Genomic DNA, 19,450 nt, shown 5'->3' on the forward strand with positions numbered 1-19,450 from the left:
TTTGACATGCATCATTTGAAGAGTATGAATGTATCATTAGCAATGGGGTGGGGTGCTTCAGCATATAATTAGTAATAGTTACGGTACAGGCACTTTCGCCCACATCCTGCTGCCTTCTGTACTTTATAATGTGTGTCTGTAAGGACTACAGATCTTAGTTAGGGAACTGAAAGCGTTACAGGGTTAAAGAAACAAAATCTTTAATTGGGGTGTATGCCTAACTGTCTCTTTCCTTTGCTCAACAGTAACTGTTGAGGAAAAATTAGTATCAAATTCATTGCATGAGTTTTGACCCTCAAGCAGAGAAAAAGTGTTTTATTAAAAAATACAGTTGTTGTAAGTGGCACTTTACCCTCAATCCTGTCTGTCACTATTTTATAGAGATGTTGAGAATAGGTGAATTTCTAGGCTGTGTAGACTTGCATAGGAATGACATGGCATGTCCTTTGTCCTGAATAGGAGTCATTTAGAGGAATAACCTGTGGTGTTTTTCCCTAAATTTCAAAAGGATTTTTGGGATGCTGAGATGTTACCATGTTAGAAAACATAACTGGGTAATATGGATAACTGGGTCACATTTTGATGATGTCTGACACTAAGCTGTTATTATTACTATTTTAAAAGGTCTGCTGAAGGTTATCTCAGGTGTTCTTCAACTTGGCAACATAGTCTTCAAGAAGGAGCGTAATACAGACCAAGCCTCTATGCCAGACAATACAGGTAACCAATCTCCTCCCCCACACCAAAGAAAAGTGCAGCAAAAAAGCCTACAGGAAGTTCTTGCAAGTGGCAGAAAGTTTTGCAGTATGTATGGAATGCTGGAGTCCTGTTTTTCCACGGGGTGAATGATTTGTCAGGGGAGCTGGTGTGCCCCATACAGATACACAGTGTTCTGCCAGGCGTGTGTTTGCAGCCACCCACGGGCAGGAATGTGACACTGTTCCTGTGTCAGGGCTGGGCAGGAAGTACACAGGAGCAGATGAAAAGGATTACTCTACTGCAATGTGTGGAGTGTGTGTTTTGAACCAGCTACAGTAATTGCTCCTTCAAACCTATATTATCAGATTTTAAGGAATGTTCTTTGCTGCCTTTGTAGGTAGTCTGGTAACTGTGAGAGTAAGGTGGTGGATAGTTTTATGGTGGGTATAAAAGCATGTGTACATATTTTAATTGCACTGCCCATTGTTGAATGTGCAAATAGTGCCATGTTTCACGTGATAGAAGACTTGTTGGAAGACTTAACTCTTAGACCTTCGTTGTAGCTGTACTGCAGAAGTGCAAATGTTGCTAATTTATCACTAAGTGGGGGGTTTTTTGGCTGTTATTATTTAAAATATGCTCTAAATGTCATTTTAAGGAGGAGAGTAAACTGTTTGGGTTTTGGATCTTGAATCTGAAATACAGAGTTGTCTCAAAGACTAATCAGTAGAAGAAGACAGAACAATTAGCTTGATTGAGAAATCCATTATCTGATGTATTTTTAGATTGATTACAGACAATGACCTTTCTAAAGCTTCTGTGTTACAATTTAGTTGTATGAGGCTATTACTTCAAATATACTCTAGTGGCTTCTGGAGAAACTCAGTAAACTGTAATATGGGTTGTAAGAGGGCTTTTTTAGAGTGGTTTTTTTGGTTAGGAAGGTATTTTGTCTCAACAACCTGTTCTTCATTTAATGTTTTTTTGTAAGCCGTTTCCTGACTTTTCTAAAGAGAGTTGTCAGAATGTTTTTTTTTCTCTCTTGCTTTCTGTGAGAAAAACAGTAATACGAATCTTTTGTTTCCTCTTACCATCTTTAGCTGCTCAGAAGGTGTCTCACCTTTTGGGTATCAACGTGACAGATTTCACCAGAGGTATCCTGACTCCTCGCATCAAAGTTGGACGAGATTATGTCCAGAAAGCTCAGACCAAAGAACAGGTAGGCATTCTCAGAAAATTAATGAGTAATTTGGTCTCTAAGCTTACTGCTGCACAGCTCATAAATGTATCAGAGGTTTCTGTAGTATTTACTAACCATCTTTATGATTGCAAGTATGGCAAGCACACTTGAACGTTGTACCATAATATATTGCTTCTAACAAAATATTTTGCTTGTTCACGTAATTTGTATAAAGATAGAATTCACCCTGTCCCTTAGCACTTTTTCTCATCAGAAAAAAAAAAAAGAGAACACAAGTCCCCTAATTTTGGTGATTGGCTGTCCCTAGCGAGTTAGTAGTTTCAATGTGGTATGCAAGGGTGATGTTTTCAAGTTAGTGCAATACAGAAAGCACTATTTTTGAGTAGGTCAGCTACTAAGATAGAAGAATTTTCTACTCAGCCTTGAAATTGATTGGAAATTTTGTAACACTCTTGCCTGGTTTTGCTGTAAATGAAACCTGACCTAGGAGCTCATGGCCTGCTTGAATGGAGCAAACCCCTGTGCTTATTCATTGCCTGGCTTTTTTATGAACACAGCATTATCCTCTAAATAAAGAAACATGGCCCTGTATATAGAAGGGATTGGTAAAAGATTGAAGTCTGGAAAAATTCAGAGGTTGTCTTTCCATGCTGCTTGTCCCTTTTGATGTTTAATTTCTTACTACATCTAGTATTTGTGTCAAATACGGGTAGGGGAGTGGCAGGGAGGGATTTGCCTTCATAAATCCAGAGTTACAGAAGAATTTAAGTTCATTTCCTTGGGCCTATGAAATACTCCATGTTACTACAGTCTTTGGAAGTGACTGGGCATAGTTTTTCTTTCTTTAATACCAGCTTGTGTTTCCTCCAGCAGGTAGGATCCTGAAATTTGGTTTTGACACACTAATTTAGAGACAAATTCTTTGCTCTTGTATATGGAATATCACTATGCCATGTACTTTTCATTTGGAATAAACCAAAATAAGCCTTGTTCAGTGAATTTCCTGGTGGAGAGAAAGTGTCAGACTACAGTTGCACTGCTAGATCCTGAAGCAGTGTAATCTGCCTTTCTTTGGTTTGTGATTCACCTTTTGATGCTGATCTGTTTGCTGTTTAGGCTGATTTTGCCATTGAAGCACTGGCCAAAGCCACTTACGAGCGGATGTTCCGGTGGCTGGTTATGCGCATCAACAAGGCTTTGGATAAGACCAAGAGACAGGGTGCTTCCTTCATTGGAATCCTTGACATTGCTGGCTTTGAGATTTTTGAGGTAAGGAGATGTCAGGTCCTTGCACTCAGCACAGTTTAATATGGAGCAAAGACCGCAGAAGGAAATACCTTTACAACTGGAAAATAACACACTCCTGATAAGGATGTGAAGCCCACAGAAAGGGGAATTAACATCAAGTCTCATGCAAGATAAGTATAGGAGAGGAAGAGCTGAAGGAAAGTTGAGGGAGAGATGGGAGAGAAGGGAAATGTGAGCTCTTTCTCTAGATGACAGTGAACTGTTAGGCCAAACTGTTAAGGGATTCTATTAAATAATTTTAGGATGTGGTTTGCATTATAATCTGAAGCAGCCACAGACTGCCATCAAAAAAGAAGTATCCTACCATTATCCCAGCAAGGCAGCCCCTGTCAACCTGTGTTGTGTTACACTGGGTCTAGTGCATGAACAGCTGAAAAATTAATTGGACCATTTATTAGTGAAATAGAAAACTGAGACACAGAAAAGTTAGCGTTGTTTTTTTTTGAGGTTTTTTGTTGTTTTTTTTGTTTGTTGGGTTTTGGGGGTATTTTTTTCCTTCTCCCTCTTATTGGTATGGCTTTGGCTTCACAGTGGCTGGATCTCATGAGAAGAAGAGAAGAAATGACACAGTTAGGAATTATTAAATAGGGAGGAATTAGAACAGGACCACTTTCTTTAGAAGCTGCATTATGATTTGTGTGGTCAAAAATAAAAATGCACTGTGGCTTATTAATCTTGTCCTTACTATTTGAAGAAATCTGAAAATTTTATAGAAATTTCCCTCACTTTCCTTACTCTCGTTTTATATAAGGATTAAAAAGGGACTTTTCAGTCCACGCATTTAGGAATTTGTCTTCAGGCTTCTGTTGCTGCTTCTTCCTATGAAGAGGACTTGCTGGCTCTGCATTTATGAGAAAACCAGAGTCCTTTCTTGTCCCGGGTTAAGTGGTTGCAGTAACTCTTCTGCTGTTTACAGCTAAACATTCTTTTGCAAAGTCTGAGAACCAGTGTGTATGAACTTCCCTAGGGATTGCAGCAGTGTGCAGTGGCACGTGACAGAGCAGGCAGTTCATATCCAAAGGGGTTATTGACAGTGGACTGTCTGCCCCACTCTAGCTTAGATTCCTGAACCACAGATACCATCTTTTGTGCTAATAGGATGCTAGGTGTGTCTTCACACGCAATTGCTCTAACATCTTTCTGCCTTTTTCTTCATTAGCTGAACTCCTTTGAGCAGCTGTGTATTAACTACACAAATGAAAAGTTGCAGCAGCTCTTTAACCACACCATGTTCATCCTGGAGCAAGAGGAGTACCAGAGGGAGGGCATAGAGTGGAATTTCATTGACTTTGGCCTGGACCTGCAGCCCTGCATTGACCTCATAGAGAAGCCGGTAAGTTTGTTGTTTTACTGTCCAGCAGGGAATGGCTGCACTGATTTTGTCACTGAGGACATCATCTCTGGCCCTCTAGCTTTTGTAATCCTCTACTGACACTGTAATATGATTAGAAGCAGGAGTGAACAGCTTCTTTTTTGTCTGAAAGTGTGTCAGCAATAAGGCTGTTAGTATCAGTTCTGTAGGGAACACTGCATGAAAATGGATCTAATTGGCCACTTTTTCCTCTCACTATATTGTCCTCACTTGTGTAGGTGTGCATGCTGCTAGATTTATGTGCAGCTTGCCATAACTACAGGTGTGATGAGAGGCTGTGAACTCAGTTGCTTTCATTCTGCTCTAATGAAACTTGAGAATGTACAAATTTCATAGTAGGTGTTCCAGTAGTAAGGACTACTTTGTGAAACTTTCTGCCATGGCCTTTTGCATATAGACACCTGAATATATTTAGAGAACTGCATAATATTTCTTCTATTAAACAATATCTTTTGCCAAAGAAACCACCTAGACAAATGTCATAGAAGAGACTTTCTCATAAAAATGGTCAGAATGCAGATGAGGATATGGAAGAACTATGAACAATTTACATTAGAATGGAAGTAGTTTAACTGATACCACACAAGAGGTGAATGTGATGTGGACCAGGCTTAGTTTTCTTTTTTTTTTCTCCTCTAGCTATCTAAAGGTGTTAATTATCGTTGTAGTCATGTAGTTAATGATGTTTTGATGTTTCTCTTCTTTAAGGCTGGGCCCCCTGGTATACTGGCTCTGCTGGATGAAGAGTGCTGGTTCCCAAAAGCAACAGACAAAAGCTTTGTGGAAAAAGTTGTTCAAGAACAAGGCACTCACCCCAAATTTCAGAAGCCAAAACAGCTGAAAGACAAAGCTGACTTCTGTATCATACATTATGCTGGCAAGGTAAAAAATTAATAGCTAAAATGTGAAGGTTGGAATGCTTAATTCATAACCATTGCTTCTTAGAAATGGCTACTTACCAAAATGTTTGCCTACGAGAAACCATCAGAAGGTTTCATGGAAGTGTCCCATTGCAGAGGAGCTTACAGGGTCTAAGGAGGCCTAACTTGCCTGCAATTTTATCTATATTTATAGTTCAAGACATATCAAACTGACAGCAATTTAAATTTGTTCTGTGACTTGTTGAGACTGGAGGTACTGCTCAGAGGAAACCTGCATCAAGACTTCATCACCAAAAATGCTGATGCAGCTGTTTTTTGTGTCACACTCTGGATGGTACAAACTAGCATTGCAAATCCATTCCCTTTACTGACAGAACAGAACATGCAGCTTTTTGTAAGGGTTGGAAATTTATAGGTGTGCTTACTTAGATGGCAAATCCAAGAATGTTTAGGTAATCTGTTGTTGTGCAAACCTTGGTGATACTTTTCTAGACTGTGCCAGATGTTGTTGGATATTGGGCTGCAGAAAATTGCCCATGCCCAAGCTTCTTGATGTGTTTATCTTCTCCAGGTGGATTACAAGGCAGACGAATGGCTGATGAAGAACATGGATCCACTGAATGATAACATCGCCACTCTTCTGCACCAGTCGTCGGATAAGTTTGTGTCTGAGCTGTGGAAAGATGGTATGTAATTAAACTTCATTTAATTTGTTTGCTCTTTTTTTGTGTGAAAGAGCTTGAGCATCAAAAGCCTGTGATGAGCTGTTTTGCTTTTTTCCCCTGAAGACTAAGCCACCAAGATGAGCATTATCTGGAACATCCTTTGCTTAGATCATGGTATTTCATTAAGAGTTCACTGTAACTCAAGAGAAAGAAAGGTTCATTTGCATCAACTTCTGTTAAACTTGCTGCATATATAGCAATTCTGTCTCTTAAGTGAGGAATACTGGGATAAAATATGAATGCACCATTATGAGCCAGCAGCTTGTATAGCTGAAACACTCAAGATCTGAGGTGGAATCTGTTTTCAATCCTGCAACTAAGTGTGCCCTTTCTGCACTGTTGTTCAATATTTTACTCTATCTTCTCTGGGTTTTATCTGGTTTTGAGTCTTACTGTTACTGTCACTTTCTGTGGTAGGTTTTCTTTGACGTCTCTGTCTGTTGCAGAGATGCAGAAGGTTCAGAGAGCCTATTTCTATCAACACTTTCCTATTCTTCATCTAGAACCAGGTGACTGAGAAACCCAGCTGTCGTGTCATGTGTGTGATGCATCCTAGAGCCATGCAAGAAATGCTTCCGTTAACTTCTCTTTGTCCCTTTGTCATACCTGCCTGTCTTTCTTGTTCATTTCCTCTGCTTTGTGCTAGTAGCTCCTCATGGACTTTGAAACAAAAGTAAAACTCACCTTGAAAGTGGATACAAAAATACAGACACGTTCAGGTGCTTAAAGTTGCTGTTGCACAACTTGGTAGGAACAAATCCCTGTCAACTGTTTGAATGTAGAGCTAGCACAGCTGTATTTCTTGCAAGATATGGAAGGAAGATTTCTGAGAATGTATAGAAACTGAATTCCAGTTTAACATTTGTTTTGGTACTGGGATTTCACTTCAGCAGCTGATAATTTAAAAGAGGGTTTGGCAAAGAAACTCTGCCTGGATGAAAAATGGCCACCAGCAAGTTGTGCCTAACAAGGCCTTTGCTGTGAGACTGCTTTTAGGCTTGAAATGTCAACTGACCACAGCTTATCAGTTTTCATTATTGTTCTTAGATGGATCTTCTTTGGCAAGTGACTGTCCTTTTCACTATCCTGAAGTAGATTGCAGGGCTCAAGATTAAGAGGATTGGCACAGCCACGGTCTGGGATGCACTTCTATGGACTTCCCTGTGATGTCATCTAGTAACATAACCTTCTTTTCTTTCTGATAAGACAACCTTGACCTTATTCCAACATTCACTCTAGAAGTGAACTGGTTTTAGCTAATATTAGCTGTAAATGAGAATACTCTTTCTAGTCTATTCTTTTGTAGGGGTGTCTCTTAGCAGCTGAATTTTTTTTTTATCAGAAGACAGTTGAGCACAAGCCGATGTATTTTCTGAAGTGAAGATTGGGAGCCCGAGTGTAGACATCAGCCAACCACTAAAGGTGGTGAAGAATAGCTTGAAGCCCTTAATATAAGTATATTGGAAATGTGGAAATTTCTAGTGATACAGTTGGTTTTTGCTGGATGGGTGAATATTTATGTAGAAAAGCAATGGGAAAAACTAAAACTTCAGTTTCTTTTTGCCCCTCTTACTGTCTAGCTGACTAGCTAAATCTAGCTGACTTCTGTTGAAGAAAAAAAAAATCTGTGGTGTCCATCCATCAAGGTGATAGTTTCATCAATGCTTGGATGTCATTGTGGCATAGTGGAGAAACTTGGGGCAGGGAGTTCTGACTTTCTCCTAGTGCTGTTGTTATGTCTTTGTCATGGGATACTTGTACTCCAAAAACAGCTCAAGCAGTGGTATCCTGAGGTTTGGGTTTTGTCATGCCTTTTACTGTGCTTGTTCAGTTGACAAGTAGGTACAACTTTTCTGATCATCAGTTCTGACAGTCCTCCCTGTAATGCAAGAGTGAAGCTGTGCTTTTTCTCTATCTGTGGCCCCTCCTGGTCAGAGTTAACTAATAGTTGACTCTGCTGGGCTAGCAGCTAAAACTCTTGTTGGTTTTCATTCTAAGCTAAGCAAGTAGAAGCGTCTGAAACTCACTTCTAGATTGCTCTTCCAGTGCTGCCATCCAGGGCATCAGTAGAATATGTTTGGGATTAAGTTTGGCTCCATCACTCAAACTTCCTGTAGTGAGCTGATGCTTTCTTTTCCTTCCTGCTCCTATCCCTGCACAAATTTTGTACAGGAGTCGACATCTGTGTAGAGATGAAGCAAAAAGGATCCTGCAGCTCCTCTCATTTATCCTGTTCTACCCAGATGTTCTTTGTATGTCCCAATGCTTCCTTTGTTTGTGGGAGAATTTTAATGCTCTTTCCTGTGCTCTCTCTAGTGGACCGTATTGTTGGGCTGGATCAGGTAGCTGGTATGTCAGACACAGCATTGCCAGGGGCCTTCAAAACCAGGAAGGGAATGTTCCGGACAGTGGGACAGCTCTACAAAGAACAGCTGGCTAAACTGATGGCTACCTTGAGGAACACCAACCCCAACTTCGTCCGTTGCATTATCCCCAACCATGAGAAAAAGGTAAAGACAGCTATAACAGCACAGCACATGCATTCTTACAGGGGCTTCCTGGGCCGTGTGGCTGGCTTGGTGGCTTTTGTCAGGTTTTGCAAGAGGTCTGGAAGAGGCCCTGTTTTCTCAGGGTATTTTTTAAGGTCATTCTAAATAATTGTATGCTTACTAAAATTTTGGAGGCTGATCTTTGTGGTTCTTAAGGTGGTATAAAAGCTTTCCATTCTAACTGGAAAAGAGAGAACTGGCTGTTTTACAAGAAAGAGATGGGGAGAGGCAAGGGGGTAAGCCCTTTTTGTAAAAGCTTTGTGGTATTCATAAAATACACATTTTCCTCACTAGGCTGGAAAACTGGACCCCCACTTGGTCCTTGATCAGCTTCGCTGTAATGGAGTGCTGGAGGGAATCCGTATTTGTCGTCAAGGTTTCCCTAACAGAGTTGTATTCCAGGAATTCAGACAAAGGTGAGCCCTAGAAAAGAATCTGCAGCAGTCTTTAGCCTGGTAAAGTTAAGACATAAGCACAAAAATGGAAGTCTTTATTGAAAATAGATTGCCAATTTTTCAAAGACAACACATCTGTACCTTGGTATGCCCTGGCACAAAGCCTCCCAAAAGCATTTTTGATTTTTCCAGTAAGGATGTAGTTAAGGTGAGGCATAGAGGACCCTGTCCAAGGCTGCTGCTTTATACTCTGCTGTCTAGAGGTGCAGTGTTTTTTTAAAAACTGTTGAACTCACAATGGCCTAGGAATGCATACTGGTTTCTTTTGTTTTGTTGTTTTCAAGTACACTTGTGTGACTTAGTCTGATGCTTTCTCGTTTTCAGATATGAAATCTTAACTCCAAACGCAATTCCCAAAGGATTTATGGATGGAAAGCAGGCTTGCGTGCTGATGGTAAAACATCCCAGAAACTCTACTTGAATAAGTAAACTTTATGGGTGTGGTTTAAAAGTTGAAGTTGTGCATGCTAAAAATAACTTGTACTCACACACCAAAATTCCAAAGTCAAATGTTTTGTCTGAGAGAAGGGTGCAAAAAGCTTCCTCTTGGCTTCATGGATGGAGGCTTTTGTCTGGCATGAGATTCAATAATCCTAGGCAAGAGGACCTTTCTGTTTCCACAGATGCATACTTTGAGATGCCAGCAGTATTCATAGAATCAAAATGCTTAGAAGCATCAATGCTATCTTTAGCACATGCTTAAAGTATGAACTTCAGTAAACTTTTTGTAATGGCCTGCTGCTGACAAATGCTTTCAGCAAAGGCTCCAGCTAGTTTCTGTGGAATTGCCTGCCTCAAAGGGAAAGCTTTGGCTCTAGCTTGATGACTATACTTGAATTGAGCTTGGCTGTAAGGGATTCCTGCTTTTCTGTCTTACAGGGGTATAGCTGATACTTCCTAGCTTAGCTAATATAAACATTGGCAGCAAATTCTTGAAAGGAAGGTTGGGCTGGGGTGTTTTTTTGACAAAGATAGGACTGAGAAAAAGTAAATGGGAAGGATCAACAGATGTGTTTCTTCTAGGAAAGGAAGAGGGCTCTCAGGACTAGACATGCATTCCTCACAGCATCCTTGTATTCAAAATACTTGATGTGATACCTCTATTAAATGATGCCATATTTTCTGTCTCTGATTACCTCCATTTGATGCTGTGACTTGGCTGAGCTTCAGCTCCTCTAATTTGGATAGGCCAGGAATTTATTGGGAGTTGGCAACTTTGGTTTGTCTGAGCGGCCATTGTAGAGAAGGGCTGTCTTAGAGCCACAAGCCACAAATATGTTTTGTGATGTTTCACATGGAACGGTCTTTGCAGGACATGAATTCTTCTCTTTCTCTTTTTAGATCAAAGCATTGGAGCTGGATTCCAACCTTTACAGAATTGGACAGAGTAAAGTGTTTTTCAGAGCTGGAGTCCTTGCTCATCTTGAAGAAGAGAGAGACCTGAAGATCACAGATGTCATTATTGGATTCCAAGCATGTTGCAGAGGTTACCTGGCCAGAAAGTAAGTACAGTGGTTTTTGAAGTCATAATTGTGTATTTCATCATAAACATGTATTTCTCCTATTCAAGCACGAGTTTATCTTAAAAAAATGAAATAATTACATCTAGAAATTTGGGTTTTTGTCAGAAAGGTCATGATTTATTTATTGTATATAACAGTTGATGGTCTTTTAGGGTTTTCTCATCTCTGTAATGCCAGATTTCTGGCACCTGCAGGAATCTCTGTGTGGTGTATCCCAGAAATTACCTGAGTAATAAAGTCTGTTCTTCTCTGTAAGAATGCTATGCAGCTGATCAGGTTTTTGACAGAAGTGCTGTGAAGGTGCAAATGGGAAAGTCTTAATACAGTACTGTTGCAGGAGATGTAGGGTTTCTCTTAAGGTATCAGGTAGGGCTGCAATTGGTAGAGTTCTAAGATCAAAAGTAGTACCTGTCAGTTTGGTGGGAAAACACACCTCTGCTTCAGATATCCCTTCTTGGAAGTGAAGATTGTAAAGCTTTTCAGAGTAGAAGACATAAGGGAAATTTTGTTAAAATAGGAAATTGGATTAAGGTAAAAAGAGCCGCTCTTACCTGAGCAGAAAAAAAATTAAAGTTAAGAGAAAGTTTGATGGAAACTGCTGTTTTTTTGGGAGGGAACCCTCTAAAGAAAAAACACAGAAGTATCTAAGAAAGGGCTTGATGGTGGGAATTATGTGCTGCTCTGGGTTCCTTTGTCTTATCTCCACTTGCTTTGCAGAGCCTTTGCCAAGCGCCAGCAGCAGCTGACAGCTATGAAAGTGCTGCAGAGGAACTGTGCTGCCTATCTGAAACTGAGGAACTGGCAGTGGTGGAGGTTGTTCACCAAGGTAAGAGTTTTCCCTTTGCAATCCCCCTGCAATGGACAAAGACATCTTCTACTAGACCAGTTTGCTCAGAGCCCCATCCAACCTGACCTTGACTGTTTTCAGGGATAGGGCATCTGTCCACCACCTCTCTGGAAAACCTGTTCTAGTGTTTCACCACCCTCATTGTAAAAACTCCTTCCTTATATAAAGTCTGAATCTACTCTTCGTTAGCTTAAAACCATTACCTTTTTGTCATAACAAGCCTTCCTAATAAGTTTGGCCCCCTCTATTTTGTGAACCCCCTTTTAGGTACGGACAGGTGCTCTGAGATCTCCCTGAAACCTTCTGTTCTCCAGGCTGAACAGCCCCAACTCTCAGCCTGTCTTCATAGCAGAGGTGCTCCAGCCCTCTGATCATTTTTGTGACCCTCTGGACCCACTCAAACAAGTCCATACATTTCCTGGGCTGAGGACCCCAGACATGGATGCAGCAGTCCAGGTGGGGTCTCACCAGAGAAGAGGGGCAGAATCCCCCTCTGGTTCAGCCCAGACAGTTCCTTGATCACCAAACACTCCACCCATCAAGTCCATATCTCAGTTTAGAGAGAAAGGTCTTGTCGGGTGCCATGCCAAAAACCTTATGGAAGTCCGCCTATATGACATTGACTTACCTATGAATTTCCCCATTGTATGGCAACTTTTTTATTCTCTCACTCTTCCTACTTAATCCTTGAGGATCTGGAATTTACTGAACCCTTTCCTGATGCTTCCCATCCTGGAGGAGAATAAATGGACTGGCAGAAAGTGTGCTATTGGCAGAGTAGGGGATACCTAGTCCTGTATGATTCCCCCAGTGTTCATAACAAAACAGTTGATCAATCTTCAAATAAGAAACTCACCTGAAATGTTATTTGAGTCAATGCTTCTCTCAAGTACAAGAGCATTTCTTCATGTTTTTGTTATTCCTTATACACATTTCATTTCCTTGGTTTCCCTTTCAGGTGAAGCCCCTTCTGCAAGTGAGCAGACAGGAGGAGGAGATGATGGCCAAGGAGGAAGAACTAATAAAGGTCAAGGAGAAGCAGCTGGCTGCAGAAAATAGACTGAGTGAGATGGAGACCTTCCAGGCCCAGGTGAATTTTGCATATCTGATGTGTAAAAATTTTTCTCTCTCTGCCTATCCAACTGCTTGAGAGCATCTCCTTTGCTTTCTTGGTCTGGTGGACAAACTGCAGGATTCCAAATTGCTGGAACATGATCTGGCTGCCTCTTATTCACTTTCCTTTGACCTTCTTGCATCTCATTTCCTGTAGCAGGTCTTTTTGTACAGTGATTACCTATTGCCCCTCTATAGCCATTAAAGGAAAAAAAGTCTCCTTTGGCTGAGTGTTACAGCAAGCTGGTTGAACTCAGTCTTGTCATTAATGGAATCCTTTTTGTTGGGAACACAGAAGGTGGGAGCAGGGTTGGTGTTTTTCCATAGGGCTGATAATTATTTGTTACTTTTGTAAGCGGAAATAGACAATATCTGTATTTCAAATGGATTGAGAAATTTGTGAATAATTTGTGGTTGCAGCTCCTGATTTGTGAAGGAGAACACACACTTAAAACTGTGTTTTGATAGTCAGCTTTTGGTTAGCAGCAGGGGACTGCTGCAATGTTTAAAACTAACTGTGGAACAGAGCAGCACAGACCTTCACTTAACACAGATTGCTAAGTGATTTGGTAAATTGGAGCTTGTCTTATTTCTGGCTTTGCATCCAATGTAGCTAATGGCAGAGAAGATGCAGCTGCAGGAACAGTTGCAGGCAGAAACCGAACTGTGTGCTGAAGCTGAGGAGATAAGAGCTCGCCTGACAGCCAAGAAACAAGAACTGGAGGAGATCTGTCATGATCTGGAAGCAAGGGTGGAGGAAGAGGAAGAGCGGTGTCAACATCTGCAGGCTGAAAAGAAGAAAATGCAGCAGAACATCCAGGTAATGCCTTAGGAATGCTGCCTCTTGTGGGTAAAGAGGATAGTGAGGGTTAGAGTTGTTCTTTTGACTCAGCTTGGAGGGAAATGAAAGAGAAAATGGGGGGAAAGAGGCACGGGAAAATCCATCTGTGGAAACAGCAATAGAAGGCAGCAGTTCTGGTGCTGAGACTGAGGCATTCAGTCAGTTGTCTGGAATGAGCTGTTCCATTCTTGAAGGTGATGGCCACTTCTCAGACAATTAGACAAGTCTTTGTTTTAGAAATGGTAGTATTTTTTGTAAAATAGCATTGTTTATTCTGCTAGAAAATGTGTTGATTGGCATGCAGGATGTTGCATTAAGTCGTGGCAGAGATGTCAATCTAGGACCTACCGATAATACCTTGAGGGAAGGTTGAAGATACCTCCCATTCTAGTATTGCTGCTGTGCTGTTCCATGGATTGGTAAGCAGCACTGACAAATACCTTGCTTTTCTTTGGGTATTGTGAAGGAACTAGAGGAGCAGCTTGAGGAAGAGGAAAGCGCAAGGCAGAAGCTGCAGCTAGAAAAAGTGACCACAGAGGCCAAATTGAAGAAATTGGAAGAAGATGTGCTAGTTCTGGAAGATCAGAATCTCAAACTGGCTAAGGTAAGACTCCCACATCATCTTCCACAAGCTAAAGATGCACTGGTGTTTCTCTTGGAGAAAACCACTACAGGCTGACTTTTTCCATATTTCTCTTGTCTTTGAGAATTCTGACCTGAATTTTTGAAAGTAACTGCCTGCTTGTATTCTCAACAGTCAGAATGGTGTGATATTTAAATAACTTTCACTAAATAATGATCCATGAGCAAACATTTTCTGATGCATTGTTATGCCAATCAGTATCAACCTCTTTAATAAAGACTTCTCTTTCAGTTTTGAAAGAGCTATCATATCTTTAATTTAAATGCACCTTTAAATTTATTTGAATTCTGATTGTGATCCTGAAAGGATTTTTTTTTGAGATTGCTTGTAGCAGGAGTAGGCACTCATGACATTGACATTTCTAAGCAGTCAGATCTGGAAAAATACCCTGTAATTCCAGCAACTCTGTTGATTCTGCTTTCTCAATTCTGCAGGAAAAGAAACTCTTGGAAGACAGAATGTCTGAATTTACAACAAACCTGACAGAGGAAGAAGAAAAATCTAAGAGTTTAGCCAAACTGAAGAACAAGCATGAGGCCATGATCACAGACCTTGAAGGTGGTTTTGGGTTTTGTTTTTTTGGGGTTTTTTTAAGATAGATCCTGTAAAGACTGTGCCTAATTAGTTTTAGGTGGTTTCTTGTTAATGTTTGTTGAAATTCAGTTTTATTTCTGAAAGAGTTTTAGTCCTCCCAAGTTTCTGAAGGGTTAAAAATTAGTCTACAGTGTGTGAGCTATTGATCAGTTTGATAGAGCTGTGCTCTTGTCTGGCTGAAGGTTATATGCCTTGTCAGCTGAGCCCTTGATCTAAATAAAAATCCTCTCCAAAGCAGCCAGGCCAATGGAGAAGAGAGGCTGGTTCTCTTTCTTCTCCTGCTGTGGAACTGTCTCCACTTTTCTACTTCCAGCAGCATCAGTCTGTCAGGGTTAGTGCTGTTTCTGATAGCCTGTTTGCACAACTTCTTCAGGTCTAGAAGGATATTCTTCTGGAGACTGCCTGTTTAGTTTCAGTAAAGGGAGAGCAGACCTTGTGTTCAGCATCCCTAAATGGGTGCTTATGTCTGCGTGGTGTGAGGCTGGCATTGTGTTTGCATTGTTACAGTGAGAGTGGGAAAAGGAGCTTTGGCTGTACGGTGAGGGGAAGGGAAATTGCGCAGATATATTCTGAGGGCAAAATAGAGTAGATGGAGAAGATGCCTGTATAGGTCCTGACAAAACAATGCAGTCCAGCTGCAGTTTGGACAGTTGTGTTATCAGGCAAGAAAGTATTGCTTAAATAGATTTATTTTTCTGTGCTTGTACAATGTTCTGAGCGTGTAATTAATGTGTCCCCATCTCTGTTAGAACGCCTGCGACGTGAGGAAAAGCAGAGGCAAGAGTTGGAAAAGACTCGTCGGAAGCTTGAAGGAGACTCTACTGATCTGCATGACCAGATTGCTGAGCTGCAGGCTCAGATTGCAGAACTCAAAATGCAGCTGGCCAAGAAGGAAGAGGAGCTGCAGGCAGCCTTAGCTAGGTGAGAACCTGTGGGGTTCAGGGACCACCTGGCTGGGAAGTATTTCTTGTCTTAGGTCATTTGGTATAGGGTGAATAGGGATAAATGCAACCTGTGGATGTTGCATTTTAGCCTGTGGACTATTTAAGATCCATGTCCATGGCATTAGAGTTCTTTAGCTGCTGCTCACTGCCACATTCTCTGTTCAGAACTAGACTATGGATGCAATAGGCACTGCATGCGTTTGACTGGAGTAGTAATCCTTAAGCTGTGATTAAAAAGTAGTGGCAGCACACTGGTGTCCCTCTGGTAGTTTCTGTATTCATCTACTCAGTAAAGTGTCCAGTTTCCATTGTAAAATGGTGCTTTCTCTTCTGCTTTCTTCTGTTGTCAGTCCCTCTCTGTCCCCTTCTTTTAGGTGAGTAATTGTGCTGTCTTGAGTATTGGGAGATAGAGCTTAGAATTTGTAGATCATATATGGATCAAAGTCTGAATGTAACATTGTAGAACTGACCAGTACCAGCTTTTCTTGATTATTTTTGGTAGGACAGGTTGTCTTAATTTGTGTATGGTTTAAGTCTGCTCTTAAACTTATGAACCGTATGTTGAACACAGAGTGGAAGAAGAGGCAGCGCAGAAGAACATGGCCCTGAAGAAGATCAGGGAACTCGAATCCCAGATCACTGAGCTGCAGGAAGACCTGGAGTCAGAGAGAGCATTCAGGAACAAAGCTGAAAAACAGAAGCGGGATCTGGGAGAAGAGCTGGAGGCATTGAAAACAGAGCTAGAAGACACACTAGATTCTACAGCTGCTCAGCAGGAGCTGAGGTAACTCCAACGTGGGGCTGTGTTATCTTTATTTGGGTTTGGTTTTCGTTGTTTTCCATAATTCTGCTGTATTCAGTCTCTTACTATAGCAAGTCTTTGCCTTTATCACTGGTTAGCAGCCTCAGTGACTGCAGGAGGAGGTGCTGTGCAAGCCCTAGTCAGGACTGCATTACCTCACCTGATGTCAGAAAGTTGATTTGTTCCCTAACCAAAGTATTAGTGGTACCCCTGAAACATTGGTACTTTCAAGCTGTTACTACTTTGGCAGAAATAATGCTGCTAGTTTGCACTTAAGAAGGATGCAGTGCCAAGTGCTACCTTTGAAAAGTATCTATAGCCTAAACAGACCTTGGCATTTTCATGCATTAGGGGTGCTGTTGGTGGATATACACCTCTGTTTGATTCCCTTCTTGGCATCTAAATGGAATTTGTGAATTTTGCAGGTCAAAGAGAGAACAAGAAGTAACGGTTTTGAAGAAGACCCTTGAAGATGAGGCAAAGACCCATGAGGCTCAAATCCAAGAGATGAGGCAGAAACATTCACAAGCTATTGAAGAGCTGGCAGAGCAGTTAGAACAAACCAAACGGGTATGTGGAACAGAAAACACAGGGCCAAAGCAGTCAACCTGAAATGACTGTGCAGAAGAGCACAAAGTGTTAATGACACTCACACATGTGTTGTTCTTCCCTTGGTAGATAGTTTTTCTCCATGAAACATATATAAAGTTGTTTTAAATAGTGACATACATTCTTTTTTCTCCTGTTTGTCTTGGATGTGCAGTATAACATGCCTTTCTTCTCACTGCTAGCACTTGTTAGTTTGTACGACCTCTAATTTGGAAATCTGATGTGCAGGACTTTTTTCTGTATACTTGTCTTCTCTGATTGTTAGATTGTCTCCTGATAATCAGTTGACAGGCTGTTCATCTTGCTTTTTCTGAGGAAGCAGTCTGCAACTTAACTGCTAAACATACATTAGCTTGCTTGTTGGAAAAACATGTACTCACTGAATCCTGCTGTATTAAAGTCTGAGGGGTTTTGTTGCCTTTTCTTTTCCTCTTCAGGTAAAAGCAAATCTTGAGAAAGCAAAACAAGCTCTGGAAAGTGAGAAGGTTGAACTGTCCAATGAGGTGAAGGCTCTACTGCAGGGCAAAGGCGATGCTGAGCACAAGCGGAAAAAAGTGGATGCTCAGCTCCAGGAGCTGCAGGTGAAATTTACAGAAGGCGAAAGAGTGAAGACTGAGCTGGCTGAGAGGGTTAACAAACTGCAGGTGAGTGGCATGGGTTTTGCTTAGCTTCAGCCCAGGGCTCAAGAGAAAAGATTACAGGATGGTGTCTCCCCGTGGCTAGTTCAAAAATTCTGCTCCTCCTGAGGATAATGTTCCTAAAAACAGAAAATCCGTCATTTGCTTCCCAAGGACTATGCAAACTCCTTAGCTCATTGCCAGATCAGGATATTTGGGTTGATGTTATTTTTTTTGAGCAGCCCTAAGAAGGTGAAATAACCAGTTGCTGTTGGAGTTTTCTGCTAAGGCTCAAGGAGTCAGAGTGTCTGTGCCCCCTGAAGGCAGGCAGTCGTTTGCACATCACAGCTCTGTGAGCACTCAGCTGCTGGAGCACCTGGAGTGGCACACACAGACTGGTGATTGTGTCTGGAAGTTTTGTCACATGGTTGATGGCTCAAGGATGATGTGGGAATTCATGGGTTTCTCAAAGGAGCAGCAAATCCCTTAGAGTGACATGAAACATTGTCTTTGGCCTTCTCCTTTATGGAGGGTTGTCATTAAAAGTCAAACACTGCTAGCATATGCACAGCCTTTTGAAGCATGAAAATGTAATTTTGAGACTCTAGATATAATCCTGAAGCACACAGTATAAAATAGAAGAGAGTGAGTTTAATAAAAAATTTTACAATTGCTTGCCAGGCTAAAATCTCATATAGGCCTTAACCCAAACCAACCAAAATCAGAAGGCTGTTGCAATAGAGGTGATGTGAAATAAAAATATCATTTCATCTTCTCATATTTAATTCCTGGGACTGTAGAAACAATGTGTTCATTCCTTGAAGGATTATACACATGCTCTCCTGTTGTGAGAGGTGCCTCTGTTTTCAGTTTAGGTCTCATAGCTGCTCACCTCTTCCTGTCTTTGTTTTTGCTGATGCATTCAGTAACTGATACTCTGATCTCTCCTTCAGGTCGAGTTGGACAATGTCACAGGTCTTCTGAACCAGTCTGACAGTAAATCAATCAAATTAGCAAAGGATTTCTCTGCTCTGGAATCACAGCTTCAGGATACACAGGTGAGAGCTTTGGAAACCAAGGCAACTGTGTGTCTGTTATGCATTGGTAAAGGGAGAAATCACTCTGGATGCCATTAAGTACTGATTATACAATTCAAAAGATTGAGTCTGGATTATTTTTTTTGCTAAGGGGTTTATACTGCATCATATTGAGAGCATTTGTACAGAAACAGGCTGGTTGTCTTCCTTCTGCTTCCTCAGCCTGTGGAACATATGTGACTTTCCCTGTCTTAGGCTTAGAAGTCTTCCTCTATCACTTTTCCACCTGAGAGCACTTTAGTGCTTCAACTGACTGCAGTGCTTGTTTGAAATTCTTGTTGAGATCTTCATAGTCAAGTGTTTGACAGAGTGTCTGTGTGTGTGTGTGCACATGCATGTGACTTCCAGTAAATTTGTCAAATTAAGCAGAAAACTTTCCCAGTGGATGTTGGGGAAGTGATAGATTCGAGTAACTGTATTTTTTCAGGAATTAAATCATCCTTAGTCTTACGCTTTGGGAAAAACATGCATTTACAGTTAGCAGAATATGACTCTTAAGGTCTAGCATGGAGTGCTAAGAAGGTTGGAAGGGAAAGCAAGAGCACATCAATAATAAGTAGTCTTGAACAGTCATTGATGTTCTGTCTACTTACTAGTCTTTGAAAAACAGACTCAAAGACAGGGCACAAT

At 41.1% G+C, this 19,450-nt stretch overlaps 1 protein-coding gene across 1 annotated transcript in view; it reads left to right on the forward strand.

Moving 5' to 3' along the window:
* The window catches only part of MYH9 (myosin heavy chain 9), a 70,029-nt gene that overhangs the window by 41,598 nt on the left and 8,981 nt on the right, over positions 1 to 19,450 (forward strand). Inside the window, exons 10-29 of the mRNA XM_064420353.1 lie at positions 625 to 720; positions 1,800 to 1,918; positions 3,017 to 3,169; positions 4,368 to 4,541; positions 5,289 to 5,462; positions 6,033 to 6,147; positions 8,503 to 8,696; positions 9,030 to 9,151; positions 9,515 to 9,584; positions 10,532 to 10,692; positions 11,431 to 11,539; positions 12,519 to 12,650; positions 13,287 to 13,493; positions 13,981 to 14,118; positions 14,592 to 14,715; positions 15,501 to 15,672; positions 16,267 to 16,479; positions 16,923 to 17,067; positions 17,544 to 17,750; positions 18,677 to 18,781. Of these exons, the coding sequence (XP_064276423.1) occupies positions 625 to 720; positions 1,800 to 1,918; positions 3,017 to 3,169; positions 4,368 to 4,541; positions 5,289 to 5,462; positions 6,033 to 6,147; positions 8,503 to 8,696; positions 9,030 to 9,151; positions 9,515 to 9,584; positions 10,532 to 10,692; positions 11,431 to 11,539; positions 12,519 to 12,650; positions 13,287 to 13,493; positions 13,981 to 14,118; positions 14,592 to 14,715; positions 15,501 to 15,672; positions 16,267 to 16,479; positions 16,923 to 17,067; positions 17,544 to 17,750; positions 18,677 to 18,781 (2,930 nt within the window). The remainder of the gene's footprint in view (positions 1 to 624; positions 721 to 1,799; positions 1,919 to 3,016; positions 3,170 to 4,367; positions 4,542 to 5,288; positions 5,463 to 6,032; positions 6,148 to 8,502; positions 8,697 to 9,029; positions 9,152 to 9,514; positions 9,585 to 10,531; positions 10,693 to 11,430; positions 11,540 to 12,518; positions 12,651 to 13,286; positions 13,494 to 13,980; positions 14,119 to 14,591; positions 14,716 to 15,500; positions 15,673 to 16,266; positions 16,480 to 16,922; positions 17,068 to 17,543; positions 17,751 to 18,676; positions 18,782 to 19,450) is intronic.

The sequence above is a fragment of the Passer domesticus genome, chromosome 5 (assembly GCF_036417665.1).
Source record: "Passer domesticus isolate bPasDom1 chromosome 5, bPasDom1.hap1, whole genome shotgun sequence".
Lineage (NCBI taxonomy): Eukaryota > Metazoa > Chordata > Aves > Passeriformes > Passeridae > Passer > Passer domesticus.